At 46.2% G+C, this 11,891-nt stretch overlaps 1 protein-coding gene across 2 annotated transcripts; it reads left to right on the top strand.

Annotated features, from left to right (window-relative positions):
* The first annotated feature begins 734 nt into the window (after window positions 1-734).
* rnf152 (ring finger protein 152) lies at window positions 735-11,248 on the top strand. Of its 2 annotated transcripts, none has more exons than XM_085989261.1 (2): window positions 735-1,027; window positions 7,825-11,248. In XM_085989261.1, exon 2 carries the CDS (start codon window positions 8,002-8,004, stop codon window positions 8,635-8,637), a length of 636 nt encoding a protein of 211 aa, XP_085845387.1. In that variant the 5' UTR covers window positions 735-1,027; window positions 7,825-8,001; the 3' UTR covers window positions 8,638-11,248. The 2 variants fall into 2 exon arrangements, with proteins under 2 accessions (XP_085845387.1, XP_085845389.1); XM_085989263.1 differs by lacking the exon at window positions 735-1,027 and adding an exon at window positions 1,044-1,165.
* The last annotated feature ends 643 nt before the right edge of the window (window positions 11,249-11,891 follow it).

Below are 11,891 nucleotides of genomic sequence, written 5' to 3'. Positions count from 1 at the left end.
TGTCAGCTGTGGCTCAGTGGGTTCACCTCTGAGTCTAGAACAGTTGTGGGTTCCAAGTCCCACCCCAGGGACTTGAGCGCAACAATCTAGGCTGACACTCCCAGTGCAGCACTGTGGGAGTGCAACACTGTCGGGGGTGCTGTCTTTCGGGTGAGACGTTAAACCGAGGCCCCGTCTGCTCTCTCAGGTGGACGTAAAAGATCCCGTGGCCACTATTTCGAAGAAAAGCAGGAGGAGTTATCCCCGGTGTCCTGGGGCCATAATTTATTCCACAACCAACATAACAAAAAAACAGATTATCTGGACATTATCACATTGCTGTTTGTGGGAGCTTGCTGTGCGCAAATTGGCCGCCACATTACAACAGTGACTACACTTCAAAAAAGTGCTTCATTGGCTGTAAAGCGCTTTGAGACATCCGGTGGCTGTGAAAGGCGCTATAGAAATGCAAGTCTTTCTTTTATTATATACAAATACAAATAGTTGTTGTTGATTCTGGGACCAAGCTGTCAATCATCAGCAACTCCAGGGGACCTGTCAATCACATGGGGAACAATGCCCAGAGCTGGCAGGGGGCGGGGCCAGGCGGTGGGTGCGCGCTGCATGCCGGGGGTTGTAGTCCGCTCCGCCGGACAATGGCGCAGCGGAGCGCCCCGCGGAACTACAACTCCCGGCGTGCCGCGCGCCAGCCCGCCGGCTATATGTAGCCCAGCGCAGGGCAAGAGGCAGCCAGAGAGCTGGATGGCTGGCAAAGGGAAAGCGGAGCAGAGGTCTGCGGGGGGGCTGGAAGACAGAATAGATACGGTGACCTAATTTGCAGAGAGAGAAGAAAAAAAAAATCTGAGAACAAGTGAGAAATAAGCAAGTATAAAGAGAGAGAGCCTGCGTAAAGGGAGAGGCATTCATTCATTGCAGCAGTGCTGTAGGACAGAGAACAGACAGACAATTTGCAGCATTGTTGCCTGCAAGCAACAACAAAAAATACAGAGGCAGCTTGCTGGTGTTACAGTATCAGAGATTGTTGAAGGTATTTGTGGGAGATTTAAAAAAAATATATATATATTTGACCCTATCTTTTTGTGTTTGCATGCATTATTGTGTCCGGATGCAACTGCAAGGAGCTGTCCTCAATTGTGGATGTCTCGCTACTTAACCAGAGAATGCCGTGAGTTGTTACGATATTAACTGGTCGGGATCAATGCTACCCGTCTCAACTCCGTTGGTTGACAAGGGAGAAGTGGGTGGGGGGTGGATGTTGACATTGCATTGCGTTCTTTGCAAAGAGGGTCAGGTACCTAACTATTTATATTAGCCAAGAAAGAAAAGAACATGACAAAGGCAATGACTTTTAATTTTAAATGCAAGACGCTGTGTAATTGCTACGCTGGAGTTGGGTGGTCGCTGGCTCGTTGAATCGGGCAATGAAGTCCTCTCCAGCATCAGGAGATGCTAAATGGTTGCGAAGGGAGAGGGGGAAATGCTAGGAGGATAGCACAGACTCGATGGACCGAATGGCCTCCTTTCTGCGCTGTATGAATCGACGATAGTGTCAGATTGCTAGGGGTGGGCGGGGCGGCGGGGGGGGTGCGGCCGGGGGAATAATGCTAACATTATATAAAATCGCGACGATACACCAGCTTTTGCAGAGTGCATTTGTGGGAGCCGGTATAATGCACTTTACCGCAGAGCAGAACCATAAATAGTTGCTTAATCGGTGAAATCACATTTCGCCCGGACTGTGGAAGGTGGTGGACTAGTTCGAGCATTGGGAGGAATCACACCGGGGTCACAGTGTATCTTAACACGAAAGCAACACAGTCTTGACATGCCTCATCTTGTTGCCCTTGTGTTTTTTAAAATTCTATAAATGTTTGGTTAAGGGTTTTTTTTTTTAACCACTCGGGTCTGATCAGCTGCACAGAGAGTTCCAAAAGGTGCTTATTTTTTTTGAACAGAATTGACTGCAACGTTGAAGGTGTTTTTTTCCCCAGAGTGCCGAGGCAGACTGCGCTTTCATTTGCCTCATTACCTATAATAAAAGGTTTACTTTTGGAAACATTTCCTTATTTTTTTCTCTTGTAATTGAAGCGCCCCTTTTATTTGCACATCGCCCGTTTTAATAGAGTTTGGAAGGAGCGTTTTGTGGGGCGAGTGACCGCAGACACAGGCACACACACAACGCCTATGATTTTTTTTAGGGGGTATTGTATTTGATTTATAAATTTCCATTTTTGGGGGGGGGGGGAAGACATTTCCTATAGAAACAGATCTGTCTTCCTCCTGCTCCTGGTAAAATTAAATTGTCACGTTCATACCAGTGTAAATATTTCTCTAATATGTTAAAAGCAGTTTGGCTGCTTTTCTTTGCAATGGACAGTGTGGTGTAGACAAAGGAACTGCTTTGTGGAGATACAGTCCAATATGTAGTTCCCACTGCTGTACCACATGGACCACTAACAGTGAGGGCAGGAGCGATCCCTTCACTACAGATCAAATAGTTCATGTTAAACATGGGCATTTTAATCTTTTGTTTTGTTTAAAGAAATGGATTCCTTCTTTCGCTTACAAAATATAACTTGCCGTAAATCACATTTTCAGATTAAAAACAAAGTCTTGCATTTCTACAGCGCCTTTCACGACCACCGGACGTCCCAAAGCGCTTTACAGTCAATGAAGTACTTTTTGAAGCGTAGTCACTGTTGTAATGTGGGAAATGCAGCAGCCAATTTGTGCACAGCAAGCTCCCACAAACAGCAATGTGATAATGACCAGATAATCTGTTTTTCAGTGATGTTAATTGAGGGATAAATATTGGCCCCAGGACACTGGGGAGAACTCCCCCTGCTCTTCTTCGAAATAGTGCCACGGGATCTCTTGCGTTTATCTGAGAGAGCAGACGGGGCCTCGGTTTAACAGCTCATCTGAAAGACGGCACCTCTGACAGTGCAGCGCTCCCTCAGCTCTGCACTGGAGTGTCAGCCTAGATTGTTGTGCTCAAGTCTCTGGAGTGGGACTCGAACCCACAACCTTCTGACACTGAGCCACCCAAACATAATCCGCTGTAAGGGGAATGTGTGATTTTTAGAATCGCTGCTTAGTCTGTCTTCGGACATTTCATAAGCAAAGTCTTGACCTCTCCTTTCTATCTTTCCCCCCCCCCCACCCCCCCCACCCCCTCCACTTCCCAACACATCCTCTGTGTAACTTATCCAGAATAATAAACTTGGAAGACACAGAACAATCTCTCGGGGGTGGGGGTGGAGGGAAAGGATATTCTTGTAAAATTGTACACCGGCTGGAATCACGGAATCAAATTAGGATCTATCCAGATATGTTTCTGGGGTAAAATGGATGAATTGGTCAAGTAGGGACATTGGCTTTGGACAGGTCCGCGACTCCTCACCGTAGAATTAGAGGGTTTCCGTTGCGCTCTCTCAGAACATCTCACCTGCTGGTTAAACAAAATAGTGATGGGAGCATGTTGATGGATTGTGTGAATTACTAGCAACAAATTACAAAATCTTTAGGTCTCCACCATGGCTCAGTGGGTGGCTGTCTCTCTTTTTCTCTCTTTCTCTCTTTCTCTTTTTCTCTCTCTTTTTCTCTTTCTTTTTTTCTCTCTTTTTTCTCTTTTTCTCTTTTTCTCTTTTTCTCTTTTTCTCTTTTTCTCTTTTTCTCTTTTTCTCTTTTTCTCTTTTTCTCTTTTTCTCTTTTTCTCTTTTTCTCTTTTTTTTTCTTTCTCTCTTTCTCCTCCTGAGTCAGAAGATTGTGGGTTCAAGTCCTGCTCCAGAGACTCGAGCATAAAAAGCTAGGCTGACACTCCCAGTGCAGTGCTGAGGGAGCGCCGCACTGTCGGAGATGCTGTCCTTCGAATGAGATGTTAAACCGAGGCCCCCGTCTGCTCTCGCTTCTGGGCCTCAAAGATCCAATGGCACTATTTGAAGAAGCTCAGGAGAGTTCTCCTGGGGTCCTGGCCAATCCCTCAATCAAAACCACAAACAGATTATGTGGTCGTTGCCACATTGCTGTTTGTGGGAGCTTGCTGTGCGCAAATTGGCTGCTGCGTTTGTCTACGTTGCAGTACGTTTCAAAAAGTACTTGGGATGCCCTGAGGATGCGAAAGGCAGTGTAAAGGTCTTTCTTTATAACATCGGCAGATCAATAAAACTTGTGACTCTAATCTCTGTTGTGAAAGGCCAAACAAGCCACAGGTTGGCGATAAGTAGTAAATATGCTTGGCTCTGAGCGACTGGTAATGAATTCAGGAGCCAACAGTGGGTGGCTCCAACTGTGATTCTGTTTACCTGGCACAGATTGAGTGACCGACAACCTGGCCTGTCCTGAGTAACATATCTGAAATCTTTAAACTTTCCTCCAGGAGCAAGAGAATATTTTGACAGCATTCTTTTTTGATGGGAATGTAATAATTCTCCGCATTGTCTTTCAAAAAAATATTTGAAATGCCTTGATTTTAAAATTCTCATCCTTGTTTTCAAATCCCTCCATGGCCTCGCCTCCCCCCCCCCCCCCCCCCCCCCCCCCCCACTAATCTCTGTATTCTCCTCCAGCCCCACAACCCCCCCCCCCCCCCCCCCCCCGAGCTATCTGCGCTCCTCCAATTCTGGCCTCTTGAGCATCCCTGATTTTAATTGCTCCACCATTGGCGGCCGTGCCTTCAGCTGCCGAGACCCTAAGCTCTGGAATTCCCTCCCTAAACCTCTCCGTCTCTCTTTCCTCCTTTTTAAGATGCTCCTTAAAACAACAACTTCTCCTTCTTAGACAGTCCCTCAGAACCGAGGATGACTTGCTTCCACATTAAAAATGAGTTCTTAGGTGACTGATGAGTCCAATGCGGGACCTACAGTCTCGGTCACAGGTGGGGCAGACGGTGTTTGAAGGGGCGGGTGGGTGGGGTGCTTGGGTTGACTTGCGCTGCCTGCGCTTGACTTCCGTTTGCTCCCGGCGAAGAGACTTGAGGTGTTCGGCAGACGTCGACGACAAAGTCCGGCACCACATTCAGTGTGCCAGTGCAGCCTTCGGTCGCCTGAGGAAGAGTGTTTGAAGACCAGGACCTCAAACCCGGAACTAAGCTCATGGTCTACAAAGCAGCAGTGATACCCGCCCTGCTGTGTGCCTCAGAGACATGGGCCATGTACAGCAGGCACCTCAAAGCACTGGAGAGGTACCACCAACGCTGCCTCTGCAAGATCCTGCAAATCCATTGGCAGGATAAGCGCACCAACATCAGTGTTCTTGCTCAGGCCAACACCCCCAGCATCGAAGCTTTGACCACACTCGATCAGCTCCGATGGACGGGCCACATTGTCCGCATGCCTGATACAAGACTCCCAAAACAAGTGCTATACTCGGAGCGAGGTGATGCATTTTGGACGGACAAATAAGGCAAGGGAATACACAATGAGTGGTAGGACCCTAGGAAGTACAGAGGGTCAGAGGGACCTTGGTGTACATGTACATAGATCCCTGAAGGCAGTGGAACAGGTAGATAAGGTGGTTAAAAAGGCATATGGGATACTTGCCTTCATTAGCCGAGGCATAGAATATAAGAGCAGGGAGGTTATGATGGAGCTGTACAAAACGCTGGTGAGGCCACAGCTGGAGTACTGTGTGCAGTTCTGGTCACCTCACTATAGGAAGGATGTGATTGCTTTGGAGAGGGTGCAGAGAAGATTCACCAGGATGTTACCTGGGATGGAGCGCCTCAGCTATGAAGAAAGACTAAACAGGCTGGGGTTGTTTTCCTTGGAGCAAAGGAGGCTGAGGGGGGACCTGATTGAGGTGTACAAAATGATGAGGGGCATAGATAGGGTAGACAAAGAGGAACTTTTCCCCTTAGTAGGGGGGTCAATAACAAGGGGGCATAGATTCAGGGTAAGGGGCAGGAGATTTAGAGGGGATTTGAGGAGGAACTTTTTCACCCAGAGGGTGGTTGGAATGTGGAACTCAATGCCTAAAAGGGTGGTAGAGGCAGGAACCCTCATAACATTCAAGAAGCATTTGGATGAGCACTTGAAATGCCATTGCATACAAGGCTATGGACCAAATGCTGGAAAATGGGATTAGACTGGACAGGGATGGATGGGCGGCGCAGACACGATGGGCCGAAGGGCCTCTTTCTGTGCTGTAAAACTCTATGACTCTATGACTCCGGCACGGCAAGAGAGCCCCAGGTGGGCAGAGGAAATGCTTCAAGGACACCCTCAAAGCCTCCTTGAAAAAGTGCAACATCCCCACCGACACCTGGGAATCCCTGGCCCAAGACCGCACAAAGTGGAGGAGAAGCATCCGGGAAGGCGCCGAACACCTCCTTAAAACTACCTCTTTGATCAAGCTCTGCCCTAATATATCTTTGTGGCTCGGTGTCAAATTTTATTTGATAATCGCACCTGTGCAGCGCCTGGGGACTTTTTGCTATGTTAAAGGTGCTATATAAATACAAGTAGTTGTTGAAACCATTGGAGTACTTTTCCTCTCGCGTATGGAAATCCATTTTTGTGCTCGCGGCAACCTTTTCACTCAGATGTGACGGAAATGTACCTGTACGTGTGCAGGTTAGGCTTTTTGTTTCATTTGGGCCAGGGATTGATTTATTGTCCTCTTTGCCTCTTCTGTAGTCTCCCGGTGCCGATATGTTATTCCTGACTGAGCGGGTGAGAGCAGGCAGTCTAGCTTCCAGCCCTCTGGGAATTGGCTAGATAGAGATATGTAGAAAGAGCCCGGCTGTCTTTCTGTCTTTTTTTTAGCTTTGCCCTGGTGGCAAGTGCCAGGCATTAATGTACCACAGAATCATAGAGATTTACGGCACAGGAGGAGGCCATTCGGCCCATCGTGTCCGTGCCAGTGCTTCACCCAATTTGGCACAGCTGAGAAAGGTAACACACCGGGTGGGAAGTGATGGGGGCAGACTCGCACCACCTACCACCTTGTGGCACAGCACCAAACAGCTGGGCTATGCCAACCCTTTCTCCCTCGGTTTTTACTAAAATAATCGCTAATCTGTATTCAAAGGCATGAATGTATTTTCCATGTTTAATAGCCTAGTTGCAAATGATCCATTTGTTCTAAACTCACTGATGCACATGAACTGTTCTGTGAGGAGTGTCTTACATAACTGAATACCGATAAGTATGCGATTGTTGCAGCGTCTACGACTGCCTTTTTCTATTTAACAAAAACGGAAACAAGTTAATGCTACGCTGTTTGTAAAACATGAGTGAGATGACTCCCACCCACAAATACATTATACAGGGCCCTGGTGAGACCACAGCTGGAGTATTGTGTACAGTTTTGGTCTCCTTACCTAAGGAAGGATATACTTGCCATAGAGGGAGTGCAGCGAAGGTTCACCAGACTGGTTCCTGGGATGGGAGGATTGTTCTATGAGGAGAGATGAGTAGACGAGGCCTATATTCTCTAGAGTTTGGAAGAATGAGGTGATCTCATTGCAACATACAACATTTGACCATTTAGGACTGAGAGGAGGAGAAATTTCTTCACTCCGAGGGTGGTGAATCTTTGGAATTCTCTACACCAGAGGGCTGTGGAGGCTGGGTCGTTGAGTATATTCAAGACAGAGATCGATAGATTTTTGAATATTAAGGGATATGGGGATAGTGCAGGAAAGTGGAGATGGGGTAGAAGATCAGCCATGATTTCCTTGAATGGCGGAGCAGGCTCGAAGGGCTAAATGGCCAACTCCTGCTCCTATTTCTTATGTTCTTATACTGCCAGCGTGCGATCATTTTGTTAATTATCAAACTGACTTCAGTATTGTCCTTTTTTTTTATTACTTCTCCTGTGCAGGTGATGAAAGAAATCAGTTGGGTGTTTGCTGGAAGTGACGGCACGTTGCGTAACCCGTTCCCTCCTGAAGGAGTACCCGAAGACTAGAACGCTCGAGTCATTGAACGAGGGGAGGCGGGAAAGTTTCCGTGAAACCTAGATCTCTCCTTAAACCAAAAAAGGACATTTGTCTGTATAATGGAGACGGGTTCCCAAGATTCCCAAATGGAATGCCAGATTTGTTTCAATGACTACAGTCCACGGCGCCGCCCTAAGCGACTCGACTGTAAGCACACCTGCTGTTCCGTCTGTCTTCAACAGATGAGGCGCAGTCAGAAGGAGCTGATGTGCCCCTGGTGTCGGAGTGTCACCAAGCTCTCCCCCAGTCTGTCGGTCTCTCAACTACCTGACGACCCAGAAATAATCACCGTGATCAGCATCCCTCGCCCCTCGGACCACACCCCAGTCTTTATCAGGCTCCCAAGCAGCGGCTGCTACATGGTACCTCTGACTGTTGCCAAGGAGACTGCTCGGTTGCCAGGAGAAGGGGGTTGCCGACTGTTGCCAGGAAACCAGCGGAAGACCGTAACTGCCGTGCTAATCCCTGGGGAACAGGAGCAGGAGCAGCAGCAGCCACATCGACCGCACCAGATGCAAAATGGACTGAGGGAGGGTGAGGAAGAGGAGGAGGGCAGGGAAGGCGTTAAAACCTCCACCTGCTCGGGTGTTTGCACCGTGCTGCTCGTGGCTTGTGTCCTCCTGTTCCTGCTCGGCATTGTCCTGCACAACATGTCCTGCATATCGAAGCGATTCACCGCCATCTCTTGTGGCTGAAGCGACCGCTGGCCCACAAATGGCTGTCAAAATTTACCGATGTGCGAGGTACCCGGACTGCGGCTGAACTGAAGAACGCGCAGAGCATTTAGTCTCTCCGAGCTTAGGCTGGGGAAGCTGGAGCAAATGCATAAAACTGCAAGAATGATTCATTTGGGGAAGCGACTAACTCCTAAAAGGTGTAATTTGGTAGATCAGTGAAAACAGTACTTTGTGGTGTAATTTTGATGGGGGGGTTTTGCACCTGAAGTCAGGAAATCTGCAAGATGAATGGAAAGCGATTTCCTTTATGCCATGCTGTATTTCTAAACTGTTATTAGCTCCCTCGTGGTGGGCGGTGCAATAAAACTATTCACAGTGTAACTTGAATCCGTCTGCTCCAAGTGTTGGTAGGCATCATTTTCTACACTGGATTCCTGTCAAAACCTGGGCTTTATTTCACTGAGCTGTAGCAGTCTCCTGCAGAAGTAAAGCTAATCTTTTTGTCACCAGCATCTGGAATGGGAGAAGCGAATTTAGACAAGTGCAGTCACGTGTATATATATAAAAAAAAACAACCATTTTATTTGGGGCTAAATTGCATCAATTGGCTCACATTAAAAAAAAAAAAAAAAAAAAAAAAAAAAATTTTTTAACAAACTGTCAGAATTGATCTTGATCTAGTTTTTAAAATTTTGCTTTTAGATTTGTATGTACAAGTGTAGACATTTTAAAATCTAGTACTTATAAAACCGCAGTGATATATAATCATAAGGAGCATAAAATAATTTAGTTGCCTTTTGGGTCAGTTGTTAACTGCAGACAGTTTTACATGTGCACAGATGTTGATAATGGGGGTTGCGGTTGTACATTTTGGACCGTATGGAAAAGAACTATAATAGTGGATTGTTTTAGTCCTCAATTCCTCAGTTCATCTATTTAGAAGGCATATTTGATGTGTCCAATTGGACATCATTTTTAGATAGAGATGACTTTCAAATGAATAGTTAACTTAGCGGCAAAGTCAATTATCATTTTAATCTTGTCAAACAGACTAGGTGATGAAAGCTGATTTTCATTTTTGTATCTGAGTCTTTTGGGCTGTTTAGGGATTGGTCCCATTCTGCCAGATTTATTAATCTTTGAATGCATAAGATTTTAAATTGGGGGGGGGGGGAACGAACATTAATTTGTTCACTATATTAGAGGTAATTTGGTATCCTGCTGTGTAGTCCTAGATGTCGGGGGAGGGGGAAAAAGGCTGAATGGTATCGTTGGACATTTGTAAAGTGACTGCAGACTATGGCAAGTAATATCGCAGTCGCGGTGTTTGGTGATGCGGCTAATGCAGGGAGAGAAGAATGATCTGTTGTGACTTCAGATGACCTGGCAGAAAAAATGAAATGACTAATTGTGGATGGAGCTAGGTTGAGGGCGTCTTGTCAGACTGCATTTAGATTTACAGGGAAAGTATAAGTTGTGCACTTCTTGTTTTAATTTAGATTTTTTTTTTGTCAACGTTCACAGAATCACAGAAGGAATCACAGAAACCCCACAGTGCAGATAGAGGCCATTTCGGCCCATCGAGCCTGCACCGACACATATCCCACCCGATCCCCGTAACCCCTACACCAACACATATCCCACCCTATCCCTGTAACCCCACGCATTTAATCCCCCTAACACTAAGGGTCAATTTTTTATCATAGCCAATCAACCTAACCCGCACATCTTTGGACTGTGGGAGGAAACCGGAGCACCCGGAGGAAACCCACGCAAACACGGGGAGAATGTGCAAACTCCAAATCCTATTCTCTCTTTATAAAAAAAACAAAAAACAAATAAATAAATAAATAAAAACCTTTTTTTACACTGTTCCTCCCTCCAGTTTTGTAAATAGAAAGTTGAGTCCGGTTTTGGAAAGAAGTGCTGAAATTTTCCTAGAAACCATTTTAACCAATTATCAAGTTATATGTGTGGTGCCATTGTTTATTCCATTTATCTGGATATTTTAATGTACAGTTTTTTTAATAGTGACCCCCCCCCAATGGGCAACTGGGCATCTGGCTTCTGTCGAGCCTCTAGCAGTTCAGTGGATACGAGTGGTAACATATCCTCTTTTTTTCTGACGCAACGAACAAAATTTGGTTAATAGGCCAGTGACCGGCCTCAGCTAATATCCCGCAATCACTGCCACCGGCACATGTTGTTAAATGCTTTAATCTTTTCACCGGGTTATTTATTTTACAGACATGTCTTTGTGGCCAAGCAAGCTGAGGTGTCTGAACTGCCAGTGGGTGCACATACCTGTGATAGGCTGCCAAACATTGGGTTTGTAAGAGATGGCGAAGCTGCTGTTTATAGTTGCTGACTGTCGTATAGTCTTTGTGCTTACTCCTTTTTTGTAGCATAAAAGAAATGCATGAAGCTGCGAATAGGATGTTTCTTCCCACTGACCTATTTTCATGCGGCAGCGTTCTGAACCTGCCTATTCTTTGTATAAGTGTTCATTTTAGTTTAATGATGATTGTAAGGAGCGCATTGATATAGTTTAAAATGGACCACTGTACTGTGATTCTGGTTGTATTGACAACATTACTCAACAGTTTATAATAAACTTCAATAAATGTTATCCATGTCATTTATTAAAGCAACACACACTTGAAAATCATTCCAAAAGAAAGACTTAAATTTCACGACCACCTGACGTCCCAGGCGCTTTACAGCCAATGAAGTACTTTTTGAAGTGGAGTCACTGTTGTAATAGAGTCATAGTTATACAGCACGGATAGAGGCCCTTCGGCCCATCGTGTCCGCGCCGGCCATCAAGCCCTGTCTGATCTAATCCCATATTCCAGCATTTGGTCCGTAGCCTTGTATGCTATGGCATTTCAAGTGCTCATCCAAATGCTTCTTAAATGTTGAGGGTTCCTGCCTCCACAACCCTTTCAGGCAGTGAGTTCCAGATTCCAACCACCCTCTGGGTGAAAAAGTTCTTCCTCAAATCCCCTCTAAACCTTCCGCCCTTTACCTTGAATCTATGCCCCCTAGTTATTGACCCCTCTACTAAGGGGAAAAAGCTCCTCAGCATCCATCCTATCTATGCCCCTCATAATTTTGTACACCTCAATCATGTCCCCCCTCAGCCTCCTCTGCTCCAAGGAAAACAAACCCAATCTGCCCAGTCTCTCTTCATAGCTGAAGCGCTCCAGCCCCGGTAACATCCTGGTGAACCTCCTCTGCACCCTCTCCAACGCGATCACATCCTTCCTGTA

This window comes from Somniosus microcephalus, chromosome 5 (assembly GCF_052327205.1).
Source record: "Somniosus microcephalus isolate GS21.2 chromosome 5, FLI_Smic_1.0, whole genome shotgun sequence".
Taxonomy (NCBI): domain Eukaryota; kingdom Metazoa; phylum Chordata; class Chondrichthyes; order Squaliformes; family Somniosidae; genus Somniosus; species Somniosus microcephalus.
Note: the sequence above shows the minus strand (reverse complement) of the source record. Positions and strands in the feature narration are given on the sequence as shown.